The sequence below is a fragment of the Myxocyprinus asiaticus genome, chromosome 30 (assembly GCF_019703515.2).
Source record: "Myxocyprinus asiaticus isolate MX2 ecotype Aquarium Trade chromosome 30, UBuf_Myxa_2, whole genome shotgun sequence".
Taxonomy (NCBI): domain Eukaryota; kingdom Metazoa; phylum Chordata; class Actinopteri; order Cypriniformes; family Catostomidae; genus Myxocyprinus; species Myxocyprinus asiaticus.
The window spans coordinates 4,821,760-4,838,324 of record NC_059373.1 but is presented as its reverse complement, the minus strand read 5'-3'; the positions used below and the strand labels follow the sequence as shown (position 1 = coordinate 4,838,324).

Genomic DNA, 16,565 nt, shown 5'->3' with positions numbered 1-16,565 from the left:
GTAGCTCCCTCAATACTCACAGTTCTTAGACTCTCACACATGTACACTTCTAGAAGAAATAAGAAAATAAGAGAGATTGTGCATGGAGAGAGTGTGACGATGACCCTTAAAAGTATGATTGAAATTGTGAGATGACGGTTTTACAGAATACATCCCTGAAAAACACAATCATAATTCGTCACTCCAGTAGAATCCATCTACATTAATGCACTCGTGAACATTTTTCCTTCACTGTCTCATTCTTGTCCTCCGTTTTATTTTATACGAGTAGAGTCTGTCTGACTGATTCTCTCTGTGTACATGATGTGAGTTTGGATGAGCTGACAGTGTCTACTATGAGTAAAATAAAATTCAGAGGATAAGAGAATGGGTATGCTTGTGCACTTGTTTCCCTACTTCTGAAGGATAAATGTCTGAAAATGTCCTCACAATTTTAGTAAAACACTGGCTTAAAACCTAAGGGCAGTCTGGAACCAAATACATTCCAATGTGATCAAAATTAGATTCTATGAATGCCAAAAGGTGTCTTTAAAGACAAGTTAAGGTTGGGCATTTGTAAGTTCTATATATATATTTGTGTGTGTGTTACTTACCCTGGTCAGAGAGGAAGTCAAGCATGGTCTGCAGTAAGAAAGACAGATGTCTGACCGACAGCCCAGGGTTCCCCATTCGACGAGATGCATAAACTAGCTCATGAAGTAACCGTAACTGCACTGCCGCCCATCCACGATGTGTTCCTACAAACACAGAGACACAATTCAACACACACAAACAAATACAAAAGTTTTTCCTCTAATACATATTATATTATATCCCCCTTTGTGGACTATTGAAAAAAAATACAGTTTAAAGGGGGAAACAGAAAGTTAAAAGGAAGTTAATGGGGGAATGGGTAGCTCAGCGAGTATTGACGCTGACTACCACCCCTGGAGTCGTGAGTTCGAATTTACAATCAGCCGGTCATTGTGGCCAGGCACGTGCACACAGACATCAAAGGGGGCTTGAGCACCTGCCCTTTTTCTTCCTCGAGAGAAAGTGCCCTTTTTTTCTGGGGTGCTTTTATTTTTATTTTTTAATAAATGAATATATATATATATATATATATATATATATATATATATATATATATATATATATTCCTGTTTGCGCACAGCTTCCCTGTCAAACAAATATATTTATTGAATAAAAAAATTAAAATATCCGGTCGGGAGATGAGACTTTGTCGAGTTCCGATGCCCGCCCTCCCGCCCTCCCTCCACATCTCCGCACAGCAGTGCGGCACACATCGGCACATCAGACACACAGACAGGCAGACAGGCTGGCAGCAGCCCCTCCCAGCTTCTATCCCAGTTGTGTTTTTCTTGGCTTGTGTGGAGGTGAGTGGTGATGGACAAAAGACTCCATCTACCAGCTACCAATGCCTCAACTTTACAGCTAATTAGCCAAAAGACAAATATAGTTAACTTGTGTCTTGCTAACATGCATGACTCATGAGCTACTAGCTAAGTTAGCTAAAGTTTAGCTAAGGCAATATATCATGGCCATACAGGCTAATGTACTGTACTTAATGGAGACACTACAGGTGAATACAGTAAAATTGGTGTCTAATAACGTCATCACAATCGCCACATTGATATGCAAATTAGGCGTTAACTAATTAAAATGCGCTAATTTGCATACATTTGACAAGGCACTTCAGGTGAATAGGATAAACAAAATAACTAAAGCATATCACCACAGAACTTCCCCAATTAATGACTTGCATCAAGAGTCTTTTCCCCTGAAATGTTATGTTTAAATATACAGATAATCACGCATTGAACGGCAGCGGTAGATCTGCGGCAACTGCTATTAATCATCATGGATGTGGAGGATGCGTCAAACATCGAAAGAACACCTGAACATCTTCGGCTGCACCTGTAAGGGCTTTTCATAATGAAGAAGGACAATTGCTTGATCATGTCATGTGAGTTTAGCATGCTCAAGTCAATTCTTCCTCTAATTTTAAGAAACAAGGTATATTTTATCCCAGCAAACACAGTACGTTCTGACGACGTCAACAGTTAGTCGCCCTTTCGTCAGCGTGACATGACTCTGACAACGTTGTGACAACGTCTTGGTAAAGTTCCATTTTTAAGTATCTTGGCTGACGTTCCAGAGACGTCGTGACCATGTCCTGAGGTGAATGCTAAAGAAGACCATGGTCTCTGTGTGAACTGATTATTTTGTAGAAATCTGTTGAGTATGAAAATAAATTGGTAAGGAAGTCAGAGTTGTGTTAATATATTTAACATTTTGTTTAAAAAAAAATTTTTTTTTTTTTAAATAAATAATTATGAGAAGTGCCCTTTTTTCCCCCACTTGAGCTCCTGCGCCCCAAAATGTCTGTGCACGTCCCTGATTGTGGCAAAATAAACCCCTTCAGGGTGATAAAAGACCCATCTGTTCCGCATCCGTAAGGGATTATTTTGTGTCAGATGGTCATCACATTATTCCTTATATATATTCAACACTTTTGTAACATCCATTTTCCCTGAAGTACACTAATAATGTTGAATAACAAAAAAAAAAAAGAGTCATAAATTAGTTTTACACAACCACTATTAACCCTCTCTCTGACCCTTACGCAGGCTGTTTTTGTTACTGTACCTTTAAGACATCTATATGTAAATGATGTAACCTTTGCATAAACTTACAGGTCAGAGTTCACACCATGGTTCATCAGGACTGCCTTATGAATACTAAAAAGGTGTTAGCATGCAAAGGTCGGTTATTATGTGTTAAAGTGCTCATAGTTGTAACATCATAACGACAACCATAATCAACATCCCTGATTTCTTGACAAGCAGTTTTTCGAGCTTAGGTTCAGTTGCTTTGTAAATGTTGGGTTATGCATAGTAAATCAAACAAATGTTTTTCCTGGTAATGTCCACTTTAAATGATCAAACATAATGTGACAGAAAGGCCAAACTCAGTCTTGTTTTGTGTGTACAAACACCATCTTTCTGTGGTCAGAAATGTCAGTGAGGCGTCATACAATTTACAATCCTAAATTACATCATTCAACGGCTGAGTTACAAAACTCATCCATCAGGCTACTCGCACAACTGTCAAAGGAGAGAAAGAATTAGAGGGAGAGAGAATGAGTAGGTGAGAGAGTTGAAGCTGATCCGTGCTGCTCTTGAAGAACGTGGATGTCATTCTGAAATGATTGTGTGGATTTATCACTTCACACAGTTCTGCCGCTCATACAACCAATTCATTCTCATCCGTCAATTTTACAGTCACCTTACACCCAATTCATGCAAATCCAAGCTAAGCTTTGAGGAGAAAGTGTGTCTGTAAAGAAAAAATTACAAACAGCAGCTTTTCTCCTGTTGAATGCTTCTTATATGCAAAAACAGGAGGTAACCATCCACAAGCACACAGCACAAACAAGGAAACACTGTACAGACCGACTTACCTAGTAGTGGTGTCCTCAGTCACCATTCAACTTCATTGCATCTTTTGCCCATACAATGAGAGTGAATGGTGACTCAGCCTATCACTAAGCCTAACATCTCCTTTTGTGTTCCGCAGAAGAAAGTCATATGGGCTTTAGAACAACATGAGGGTAAATAAATGACTGAATTTTCATTTTGGGGTGAACTATCCCTTTAACCTACTCTTTCTTGACCCTCTCATACTATCTATGCATACACACACACTCACTTTTTTTCTCTCTGTGCATGTGAGGAGTTTTTAGGGGTGTGTATAAATTCCATTTGCATTAGAAAGGAGATAGAGGTTGCTAAACTATCAACCTGTGACTCTCTGTCAGCGTACATACACTCTTCACTTGAATCACACTCGCTCTGTCCCTCTGTATCGCCAACCCAGAAGCAGGCGATCCAGAAGATGGGCATGAAAGCAGAACAGTGCTGGCAGAGGGTCACCTGAAAAACGACTGTGACTCAGCACACCCTGGATTCCATAATTCCATTAAATCCAGCATAGATTAAATTACTGTGATGTCACATAGCAGGCAACCGTGCTTTCAGGTTCTACAGAGAGCAGCATATTTTTAAAGGCTGATAGGAGCAGCACTGCAGTTTTAATAATATATTGAGCATTATATAATATTAAACTGCTTGTTACTGTTAATAATAATTTTATAAAGGGATTTCTGTATCGTTGACCACCACCTCTGTAGTCGCGAGTTCGAATCCAGGGTGTGCTGAGTGACTCCAGCCAGGTCTCCTAAGCAACCAAATTGGCCCGGTTGCTAGGGAGGGTAGAGTCACATGGGGTAACCTCCTCGTGGTCGCGATTAGTGGTTCTCGCTTTCAATGGGGCGCGTCGTAAGTTGTGTGTGGATCGCGGAGAATAGCATGAGCCTCCACATGCTGGGAGTCTCTGCGGTGTCATGCACAACAAACCACATAAGATGCGCGGACTGACTGTCTCAGAGGCGGAGGCAACTGAGACTTGTCCTCCGCCACCCGGATTGAGGTGAGTAACCGGACCACCACGAGGACCTAGTAAGTAGTGGGAATTAGGCAATCCAAATTGGGAAGAACAGGGGATAAAAAAAAAAAAAAGAACTAGTAAATCCTTTCACAAACAGCCAGTGCGCAATGAAGTGGAGGAGACGGGGTTGCCATTCTCCCCGTTTAATCTTACGATGTGTTATGATGTCATCATTAGATCATAAATGGAATCATTTCTGTCCAGTCAAAAACACCTTGAATCGAGTTTGTACGATTCATTCGTAAAAAGTCCAAATCTGCCAACAGCAGCCGTGGGACAAATGGGTATTAATGGAGCAGATGTGATAGCAATGAAGGTGATCCATCAAATAGCATAATTTACGTCAAATACTGAGTTTCTCCTGATTCACCGATCCTAATGGAAATATAAAGAAGCCCAAATCTCCAATAATCTTTCGGAAATGGGGTGTTTCAACTCCACAAACAGCAAATTTGGGGCATTTTCAACTCAATGGGAACAAAGCGCCCATGGAAAGCAGTTCTTTTCTGGGGTGCAAAAAAAAATCGTAAGTGTCGCCACAAAGTATTTGTTTGTAAAAAGTAACTTAATTTTGGCTTCATTCCAATTCATATGCGATCCATCCTAAATAGTGAACGAGGTATGATTTGGTGTACTAAAACGTAGTACATTGAAAACAGTATGCCAAAGGTGCCTGGATGGTGTACTATTACAGGTTTGCTCTTTGGGCTAATAGTGGCCACAACCCCTTGCAATAAAGAAGAGGAATAGTTTAGTAGTAGTCCTAGAGTTTGAGTCTGTGATGGTTCACTTTTAGAAAGGCCTGTCCATTTAAGGGGTTAGTTCACCCAAAAATGAAAATTCTCTCATCATTTACTCACCCTCATGCCATCACAGATGTGCTTGACTTTCTTCCGCAGAACACAAACAAAGATTTTTAGAAGAATCTCTCAGCCCTGTAGGTCCATACAATGCAAGTGAATGGTGATCAGGCCTTTGTAGCTCCAAAAATCACATAAAGGAAACATGAAAGTAATCCATAAGACTCCAGTGGTTTAATCCATGTCTTCAGAAGCAATATAATAGATGTGGGTGAGAAACAGATCAATATTTAAGTCCATTTTTACTCTAAATCTCCACTTTAACTTTCATATTTACATCTATTAACACCCATTTTCACAAACACCTGCTCCCCATGTAGCTGCCAACTACTAAAAAAAAGCCACTTCATTCCCTCTATAACGAGAGACCAATCAAAATATCACATGCCATAGTTTAGGGCTCATAACGGCTGTTGCGAATGGGCCGTTCGGAGTTTCTGGGAACTGGTTTACATTACTCAAGGGTCTGCTGTGGTTCTGCGTTCAGGCTCTGTGTGCTAACTGGACTCTGAATCCCTAAACACTATGGCCAGGCTAAACCCAATCAATCAGCGGATGATGACATATTCTCTCTCTAGTACTTCGTTCTCTTGGTATAATTGAGAGTTGAGCTAGCGAGCTCCCAGGCCAATTAAAAACCCATTTTCTCTTCTCTCTTGGTGGTCTTGGGTGTCTCTATTGACCTAAGCCCTCTTCACTCTTTCAGTTAAAGAGTTCATAAGCCCAGGGTCACCTCCAGGTTCAGCTGACACACAGGGTCTCAATGGCCCTGTCTGCAGGGGCGGTCATTTCTGACCGAAATAAAATGCGTTGCTTAAAGTAAACATAGAAAACCAATATAAGCAGAAATCAATGTTCTACTTTAGTTGAAAAATGTGAAAGCTTTATTATTGTCTATATTTAGATAATCTTCATACATCATGTTTAAAGGCAACTTTATTTTACTTTCTTAATGTATCAAGTCTTATTGCACATGATTCATCGGTGCATGTTATTAGAAAGAAATGCATCATAATATTTCACTTATATACATTCGAATATAATGTTGTTTTGAATACAATATAACATTTAAATTATATACAAAAATACAATGTAATAACTAGTTTTTCCACCTCTGTAACGTTTTTTGTTTTTCTGCTGATGCAATCAAGGCCATGCAGGAAGGGATAAATAATATTAAAAAAAAAAGATTGACATTTTCTGATGAAAACAAGAGTGGTGCTTTCCCGTTCAAAACATAATGTTTGGGTGTTTTAGATGGTTGTCAGGGCATTTCCTAAGGGGCTCTTTCCTGCTCTTTTTCAATTGCTTTTCTTTACAAACATGCGCTAGTTGGACATCTTCGACCGTTGTGCCAGGTCTCGTTGTTTTTTCAGCATCGTTTAGATGCTGTTTCAAGTTAAAAAGAACTGTTAAAAATGCCTCTCAAGACACCTGCGTTCTGTTCGACTGACTGACTGAACGAATGAACTGTTACACTTATATAGCACTTTTCTGACACTACTGTACACTCAAAATGTTTTATACAGACTGAACAGCCCCTAACATGTTCTGCATGGCTTTTAGAGTGTTGCTGTGTAGTTGCAATGGTGTTCTGGGCTCACCCCCAAGTCTTCAATGAAAATCAAAGTGATTTTTGGCCAGTTTTATCATTCGCCAGGTAATAATTGTAAATCTAATTGCATAAAAAAGCTATAGCAAACCTCTCCACAACAAGGCACATGATTATTACTCCTGGAGTTCGCTAGTTCGAATTCCAGGGCGTGCTGAGTGACTCCAGCCAGGTCTCCTAAGCAACCAAATTGGCCCGGTTGCTAGGGATGGTAGAGTCACATGGGGTAACCACCTCGTGATCACTATAATGTGGTTCGTTCTCGGTTGGACGTGCGGTGAGTTGAGCGTAGTTGCCGTGGTGGATTGCGTGAAGCCTCCACACGCACTATGTCTCCATGGCAACGCGCTCAACAAGCCACGTGATAAGATGCGTGGGTTGACGGTCTCAGACGCGGAGGCAACTGGGATTCGTCCTCCGCCACCCGGAGGCAACGATTTGAGGTACTGTTCATGTCTGGAGCACAAATGCAGACCAGTTTCATTGTTTGGGACATGGAGTTACACCCCTAAATTTAGGGCTGTAGGATTGTTCAAATGCATAACCCTACGTATAAGCAATAGTAATAGTTATGCTTGCACTATCACAACTTAAAATCTTCCTCAGAAACAGGTCACATTATAAAAGTTAAATGCATTACGAATGCTGTATTAGGTTGTCTTTAAAGAATGGTAATGCTTTTCTCTAGCCAATTTCAGTTACACACACACATTTTGCCACACACACACACACACTATTTCTGAATTAGGATTCTGAAAGATATAGACAGACCCCCAGGCTGTCTCTAAAGCTAAACGTCTTTATCATGCCATGCAAGTGTGTGTGTGTGTGTGACAGTTGGGCAGAAGGTTGAGAGCCTTTTATATTAAACAGAATATGGTTAAGGACCCTTAAGCGACGCACCTCGGAGTCTGACATCACCGCTCAGGGTCAGATGTTTTCTCTACACTGTTTTCCAACACAAAGAGCTGATAGAATATATATCACCCCTGAGAAGAGCCCTTGAAAACACAACACTTTTCTGTAAGCATACAAAGAGGACAAGGTTACTTCTACGCCACCTGGTTAGATTACAGATAAACCAAAGTCCATTGAACAGTCAGAGTGAATTACTGAAATCTGATCAATTCCGGTCCAGATTCATATTCTGCTATTGTTTTGCAAAAGACGGCACTGAAAGAAACATTAATTAATCATGCATTAATATTAATGAAACAAAAAACAAAGGCATTAACATGATTAGAAGGGTAAACGACAAGAGAGGGGGAATGATGTCATTGCCATTTATTAAATAAAAGACGCACGTACATCACTCGTACCATAATGTATGCAAGGCGTATTTCTCCTCCAGACTTGCATCATTACTTGTTTGTTCATTGTCTTTAATTGAGGACATAGAAGTAAAGAATGTGTCTGAATTTTGAAACTGACCCTTTTTAGCCAGAAAAAAAGCTGCAATGCAGACCAGACATTATCCCGATAGTCAAAAGTCAGGCTAACCAGGACTAAGTGCTAAGTGCTTATATTCAAGATAACTCATATGTGTGTGTTACCTTTGCTGAAGTCTTTAGGGTCGAGAGAGAGGCTGTATCCCGGCAGGGTCTCCAGCAGGAGTTTGTAACAGGCCTTCCAACCCGGCTCAGGGATGGTGGGGGCGACACACTGCATGGCAGCAACACGTTTGAAAAACGCAGATTTACGGTGAAAGCCAATGAGCTCGTAGAGCTCTGAGAGAACGCTGTAACGCTGGATCTTCTCCTCCTCTGAAAGCTGATCACAGATGAAAAAACATTCCTAATGGACAAGCTTAAATAGCTGCTTTGAATTTAAAAACAAAGTCAACAATTCTTTTTAAAATTAGAGTGGGGTCAAATCTGCAGAATTCTCCAAAACAGGGATGCATTATATTGAGCTGAGAATAATACATTCTTATTGGTAGCTCAAAGCATCAATGTCTTATAAACCAGCGGATGTGTTGAACTGTTAATGACAATTATTGCAATTCTGCTGCGATTTCCGTGGTGTTCAGCATGGGTTTGCCGAGTTGAAATAGGTTCAAATCCTGCAAGGGATGAGCCATTTACTATCATCAGTGTGTTCTTGATCATAGCACTTAACACTCACGTTGCTCTAGAGGGACTGACCCTGCAATAAGTGCATTATATATCACTTTGTGTCTGCTAAACTAGTGCAAGGCTGATCCAAGTGTTTGAAGGATGCAAGCGCTCACCTGGCCCAAGTTGATGTAAACAGCATTCTGCAGGAACTCTGACGCCTCCATGGCTCGCTTCTGAATGGCTAAAACTCTGACAGCCTTAATGCAGGCTTCCAGCTCAATCACTCCAGCACTCTTATACTGAGAGACAGACATAAAGACATTTTAGTTAACATAGAAGTTTATGCAATCTATATAAAGTTATACTGTATATATAAGTGTAATAACTGAATAAATATAGTAAAATTTGAAAAAAAAAGGAATTGTAAGCATTTTGTATGCAGAACAGTTTATGTCTTGTATAGCTACAGTACATGGGTAACAAAACCAGCACGATATCAACAATCTCTTTTTATCTATACATAAACGGACAGTTATAATCAAGGTATGAGCCTAAAAACACTCAATACTGGTTAATGTAGTTTTAAATTAACCATTCCCATAGTTCAGCTGGTATAGCATGGCACTAGCAATGCCACAGTCATGGGTTTAATTCCCAGGGGCACACATACTGATGCACTAAACCTTGAAGCATCTGCCTAATGCACTAATGCAAAAACATAATAGACATTTTGATCATATTGCTATACGTATTTAAGGTGATTCACAGGTTTTATTGTGAAATTTGACCTCAGAGAACAACGTGTTATAAAGTGCAAATATTGGAGCACACCTGTAATATATGAAGAAACAAAATAGGACATAACAGATCCATCTTTCTTGTGCAGAAATGCCCCTCTAATCTTGATATGTCAACATATTTGAAAATCAAAGCTCAGCACTGGACACAGTGGCCAAGCGCTGCACTATTCAAATCTGTAAACTTATGAGGTCATAATGACCCCTGGTGGCTACTGGCAGAACTGACAGCTGATGTGGCAGAAATGAGCTGTTGGAAATCAGTGAAACAAAGAGACACTGAATGAGCAGCTCCATTCACAATTCTGGAGTCAAACGCTTCGACTCACACATAAATCATGGTTGTGCTTTTAGACTATCTCTGGGGGCTCAGGGCGAGTTCTGGAGCATTATTAATAATGAAGAAAAGTTTTTAATAAAGTAATAAGCCACGAGAGGCTGTGTGTCAAAGTGTTTTTACTACTGTTAAGAGATGTTGTTAGGAATGACAGAAAGCAATGGGTGCATAAGACTCCTTTAACTATGGTAAATCACTGTAACAAATGGACTTTAATGGTTTATTGCTTTTATAAAATATCCAGATAAGGTTAAAACATTTTTAAATATGTTTGAATAATAATTCTGAATCAAAAGTCATACTCAGAATTTTTATTTTAATTATCAATTATTCTGGTTTTGGAAAAGCATATGCTTGCTGAAAAGGCAAATACACTGTATCACACCTTTAAATGTTGAGGATGATTCACTGCAGTGATTCAGGTAAGCATGTTTTTCCCAGTGGGGCATTATATGCCACAGAGGCAACATGGACAGAGCTTTCTAAAAAAACAAAATTTGTCCTGCCCTGCAGAGGACATCTCAACAGAGCGGTTACTGTTATAATGCTATTTAAAGTTAGAATTGTTATGTTATTTTACAGTCAAAAGAACCACAGCAGATCAAACTCCCATATTTCTGTGTCATAGTTACCTTGCTATAGTATGAGATGGCCTCCTTGTATTTCTCAATGATATCCTCCTGACTCAAGCAGTTTTTGGCTCGTCCGATCTCAGTACTTGTGTCTGCACTGATCCCACTGGTCGTCAGAGCACCTGGACAGGAAGCAGGAAGAGGAGAAAGAAAGAAGAGTGGTAACTGGACAATGATGAACTGAGTTTGTTAAGGTTAAGGAAGCAAAAAAGGAAAGAAAACTATAGGAAGGAAAAAAATAGCAATGACAGAAGGAAGGAAAAGATGGAAAAGAAGAAAAAGGATGAATAAGAAAAAGATAGGAAGGAAAAAAGGAAAAAATTAAGGAAGGAAAGAAGGAAAAAAGGAAGAAATGAAGGAAGGAAAGAAAAAGATTGCCTGAAGGAAAAAGATAGGAAGCAAGCAAGGAAGGAATGGGGCAAGGAAGGAATGGGGCAAGGAAGAGGCAAGAAAGGAAGGAAGGAGGCAAGGAAAGATGCAAGGAAGGAAGGAGGCAAGGAAGGAAGCAAGGAAGAGGCAAGGAAGGAAGGAAGCAAGGAAGAGGCAAGGAAGGAGGAAAAAAGGAAGAAATGAAGGAAGGAAAGAAAAAGATTGCCCGAAGGAAAAAGATAGGAAGCAAGGAGGCAAGGAAGGAAGCAAGGAAGAGGCAAGGAAGGAAGGAAGCAAGGAAGAGGCAAGGAAGGAGGAAAAAAGGAAGAAATGAAGGAAGGAAAGAAAAAGATTGCCCGAAGGAAAAAGATAGGAAGCAAGCAAGGAAGGAATGGGGCAAGGAAGGAAGCAAGGAAGAGGCAAGAAAGGAAGGAAGCAAGGAAGAGGCAAGGAAGGAAGGAAGGAAGGAAGAGGCAAGGAAGGAGGAAAAAAGGAAGAGGCAAGGAAGGAGGAAAAAAGGAAGAGGCAAGGAAGGAGGAAAAAAGGAAGAAATGAAGGAAGGAAAGAAAAAGATTGCCCGAAGGAAAAAGATAGGAAGCAAGCAAGGAAGGAAGGAAGCAAGGATGAGGCAAGGAAGGAATGGGGCAAGGAAGGAAGGAGGCAAGGAAGGAAGGAGGCAAGGAAGGAAAGAAGCAAGGAAGAGGCAAGGAAAGAAGGATGCAAGGAAGGAGGCAAGGAAAGAAGGAAGCAAGGAAGGAGGCAAGGAAAGAAGGTAGCAAGGAAGGAGGCAAGGAAAGAAGGTAGCAAGGAAGGAGGCAAGGAAAGAAGGAAGCAAGGAAGGAGGCAAGGAAGAAAGAGGCAAGGAAGGAAAGAAGCAAGGAAGGAAGAGGCAAGGAAGGAAAGAAGCAAGGAAGGAAAGAAGCAAGGAAAGAAGGAAGCAAGGAAGAGGCAAGGAAGGAAGGAAGGAAGCAAGGAAGAGGCAAGGAAGGAAGGAAGCAAGCAAGCAAGCAAGCAGGCAAGCAAGCAGGCAAGCAAGCAAGGAAGGAAGAAACCAAGGATGGAAGGAAAAAACATAAGGAAGGTAGGAAGGAAAAAGATAGGATGGAAAAAAAGAATGAAGAATGGAAAGAAGGAAATCCTGTTCTCTGCATGCTGTTGTAGCACTTCTTTGCACACAAGTCTTAACACTGTAACACTGACATACAATCTCTGTAGTTAAAGACTCTTGACAGTCATAAAGGTCCATGTTTCCAGCTGGCTGAAACACAGTTACATGCTCTAGATATGAAATGAAGACAACATGAAATTTAATTAACCCTATCCACATTCTTCAGTTTTGCTGAGATGGTGTAAAAATCCTAGGACTAGTTTGCAGAAATACGTTTTTAAAATACTGTAATCTCATATTTATTGATTGATCATTCTTGAGGCAAAGTTGTTTGGAATCAAATGTATCAAAATCTATCAAATTATATGAATATTGTGTGTCTGTATTAAACACTGCTGACCATACACAACCATTTACACTCATGTAAACATAAGTGTCTCCCGGTGGCCTTTTTTTTTTCCTCTTATTTTAATTTCTTTTGCACAGACCCCGGAGGACAAGAGTCAAATAGCCCCACCACGTTTCATTCCGATTGGCCTTTGTTAACCTTGTCTAATAGCTACTGAAAGTCGATTGGTCAATGACTGCCATGTTTTTCAAGATATGCGACTGTACTTGCAGACCTCAATGCCACCCTAGACAAAGTGAATGAATGCAAAACTGCCTGCAAAATTTCAAGTTGATCATACCAACAGTCCTACAGTTATAGCTATTTTTAGGTTGGTCGTTTGTATAGCACTATCAAGTGGTAAAGTCACAGTTTTTTGTGTGTCCTCAGACTGATTTTTGTAAAAATATCACATTCCATTCAAGAGTTATAACCATTTAGGTAGAAGTTGGTGTGGTTGTAACGTTTTGCCGTGCCATTGCGATGTTGATTAAAAAAATATTATTACAAATATTGATAACTATTAATATTGGGAATCTTTCTGCACTGGTTTTGTTCCAATCGGGCGAACTGTCTAGGACTATTAGGTTTTGCAGAAAAATCCAATACGGTGGAAAAATGTTCATGACGGAAATTAAATCAGAAATTACTTCTTGCCTGAACCCCTAATGACATAATATGATGACATACATAAACAGTCTGCAATATAAAGCAGCATAATTTAGTATATTTGTATTGTTAAAACAGCTGGAAGCTGCTTAAACCGGAAGCGGTGCACATTTAAGGTGGAAAATGTGCCGCGCCTTAGTTCCGTTAAATAAACTGAATAGGCGTGTACTACCATAATAAATGGTAAAATTTTTGTTTTCATAATCTTTCATCAAAATATTATAACCATCTCTTCTACCTCTGAAACAACTTTTCTTTCACTGCATGGTCAAGAATTTTTTTTATATTAACCATTAATAATTATAACAGGGGCCTGGGTAGCTCAGTGGTAAAGACGATGGCTACCACCCCTGGAGTTCGCTAGTTCACTAGTTCGAATCCCAGGGTGTGCTGAGTGACTCCAGCCAGGTCTCCTAAGCAACCAAATTGGCCCGGTTGCTAGGGAGGATAGAGTCACATGGGGTAACCTCCTCATGGTCGCTATAATGTGGTTCGTTCTCGGTGGGGCACGTGGTGAGTTGTGCGCAGATGCCGCGGTGGATGGCATGAAGCCTCCACACGCGCTATGTCTCAGTGGCAACGCGCTCAACAAGCCATGTGATAAGATGCGCGAGTTGATGGTCTCAGATGCGGAGGCAACTGGGATTCGTCCTCCGCCACCCGGATTGAGGCGAATCACTACGTGACCACGAGGACTTAAAAGCGCACTGGGAATTGGGCATTCCAAATTGGGTGAAAAAGGGGAAAAATCCAAAACAAATAAATAAAATAAAAATAATAATAATACATTTTGATTCAGTCCAATTCTGACAGATTAAATCATTTGGAAATATGTGAAATTATGGATGTTAAATGCATTATGAATGCTGATTTATGTCGCTTTTAAAGAAAGGGATTTGAGAGCAGTTGTAGTCCTGTGTCTGTGTAATGTTTAAATCATTTATGCTATAAATGCAGCTTTAAAATGGCACTTTTTAATCTGGTTTAGTTTAGGCCTGGTAGCTCAGCGAGTATTTACGCTGACTATCACCCCTGGAGTCAGGAGTTCGAATCCAGGGTGTGCTGAGTGACTCCAGCCAGGTCTCCTAAGCAACCAAATTGGCCCGGTTGCTAGGGAGGGCAGAGTCACATGGGGTAACCTCCTCGTTGTCGCAATTAGTGGTTCTCGCTCTAAATGGGGCGTTGTGGTAAAATGGCACTTTTTAGACATCTTTTGCCAAAGTACTGCTGCTTTTACCTTGTTACACCAACTGAAATCACTTAATTAATGATCGTCTAACAATGCTCACATAACTCAGAAATTATGGCTTACCATCGATCTAACACACAACAATGGCATCTGGTGGTACATATAAGCATATACATCTACGTGACCTTTTGAAATACAGTGTAGAGTTAAGACTAATCTGGGTAAAATCTGCAAAAATCATTGATTTGATCACTTACATAGAGTACTATCCAATTAAAATGATTGATGAATCACTTTAACGGTCATTTAGCCTAATAATTGAATATAAGACAATGAAAAAGTAGAATCAGACATATTAAAACTAGCATCCATCTATTGATTGCATTAAAAGTGCAAGAAAGCTTTTCACCTGCAAAGAACATCGATTTTCATTTAACAAAGATTTTCATTGCCATCAGATCATACACTGAAAAAGCCACCCACAGACATGCGCAAGCACAAAAGAATCACTAAAACTACAACACAAGCGCACAAATGGGCAGTGTTAAAAGCGATATCTAGATCTACAAGTGCTTTACTGTACCTGGATCAATGAGAACTTCCTGAGCGCCTGAAGACAGACAGATAAACAGAGAGAGAGAGACAGAACCTGGTTCACTTTTTGGCAAAAGCTGCAGGTCATTGTAAGCAGTGTTAGAGAAGCGCATTGCAGGACTACAGCACACAAAATCATCTGTTATTATTTTTATATCCATATACTATGATAAAAGTAAAATAGAGATGATGTGTTTTCAGCGGACATGCAACAGGTCCTAAAAGCGATGGACTCTTTCCAAATAATGGCTTTTAAAAGGTATTAAAGGAATAGTTCTGCAAAAACGAAAACATCATGCCATCCCAGTTGTATATGACTTTCTTCTGCAGAACACAAATGACAATTTTTAGAAGAATATTTCAGCTCTGTAGGACCATATCCATACAATACAAGTAGGGATGGTATGATAAATCGAATTTCGAAACATCACGAACCAAAAAACTGACGAAACATATCGAGGCAAAACGATATTTCGAAATCTGAAACATTGTTTTCATAAATGAAATGACCCATCAAAGATCATAATCTCTCTATCGCTTGATTTTACCCCTATACTGCACTTTTTTTCTACAGTTTACAGAGTTCACACAAGGTCCTGGAATAGCAGGAAAATCGCCTTGTTTTGATGAAAAGTGCTTGAGATTCAAACGGACGATTTCTTCAGTGTAATGTGTGCCTATCAAAGTTGAGATCCCGCACTCCACTTTCGTTGAATAATGTGTCTTTTAACATACTTTATGTTCTTTACAATCAGCTAAAAAAGTAAAAAGAAATATTAATTTGAATAACAAATAGCACGGATGCGCTAAAAAAAAAACGAGACTTCTCTCTTGTTAATAAATAAACAGAAACACCCGTGAGAGTCTGTGAGATGTGCCTTAAACTCTTAAAGTGGCAGTATAATTATAGCGCTTGTTATACAAATGAATGTAAACAATGTTATTACTTGCAAATTGTACACATTATTTCAAACATTAACTGCTCATCCCATTTTTTTTTTTTTTTTTATATACAATTTCAAGAAATAATATTAACTGGAGGCCTGGGTAGCTCAGAGAGTACTGACGCTGACTATCACCCCTGGAGTCGCAAGTTTGAATCCAGGGTGTGCTGAGTGACTCCAGCCAGGTCTCCTAAACAACCAAATTGGCCTGGTTGCTAGGGAGGGTAGAGTCACATGGGGTAACCTCCTCATGGTCACGATTAGTGTTTCTCGCTCTCAATGGGGGCACGTGGCAAGTTGTGCGTGGATCGCGGAGAGTAGCATGAGCCTCCACATGCTGCGAGTCTCCGCGGTGTCATGCACAGCGAGCCACGTGATAAGATGCGCGGATTGACGGTCTCAGAAGTGGAGGCAACTGAGACTTGTCCTCCGCCACCCAGATTGAGGTGAGTAACCGCGCCACCACGAGGACCTACTAAGTAGTGGGAATTGGGGATTCC

The 16,565-nt window shown here is 40.1% G+C and overlaps 1 protein-coding gene across 2 annotated transcripts in view; it reads right to left on the bottom strand.

Moving 5' to 3' along the window:
• Positions 1-16,565, bottom strand: part of LOC127420854 (trafficking protein particle complex subunit 9-like) — a 267,206-nt gene that overhangs the window by 240,799 nt on the left and 9,842 nt on the right. Inside the window, exons 5-9 of one of the 2 annotated variants that reach the window (XM_051663428.1) lie at positions 15,111-15,137; positions 10,805-10,926; positions 9,212-9,337; positions 8,535-8,751; positions 594-737 (exon numbers count right to left, since the gene is read on the bottom strand). In XM_051663428.1, the coding sequence (XP_051519388.1) occupies positions 594-737; positions 8,535-8,751; positions 9,212-9,337; positions 10,805-10,926; positions 15,111-15,137 (636 nt within the window). The remainder of the gene's footprint in view (positions 1-593; positions 738-8,534; positions 8,752-9,211; positions 9,338-10,804; positions 10,927-15,110; positions 15,138-16,565) is intronic. The other variant, XM_051663429.1, reaches the window with a different exon arrangement.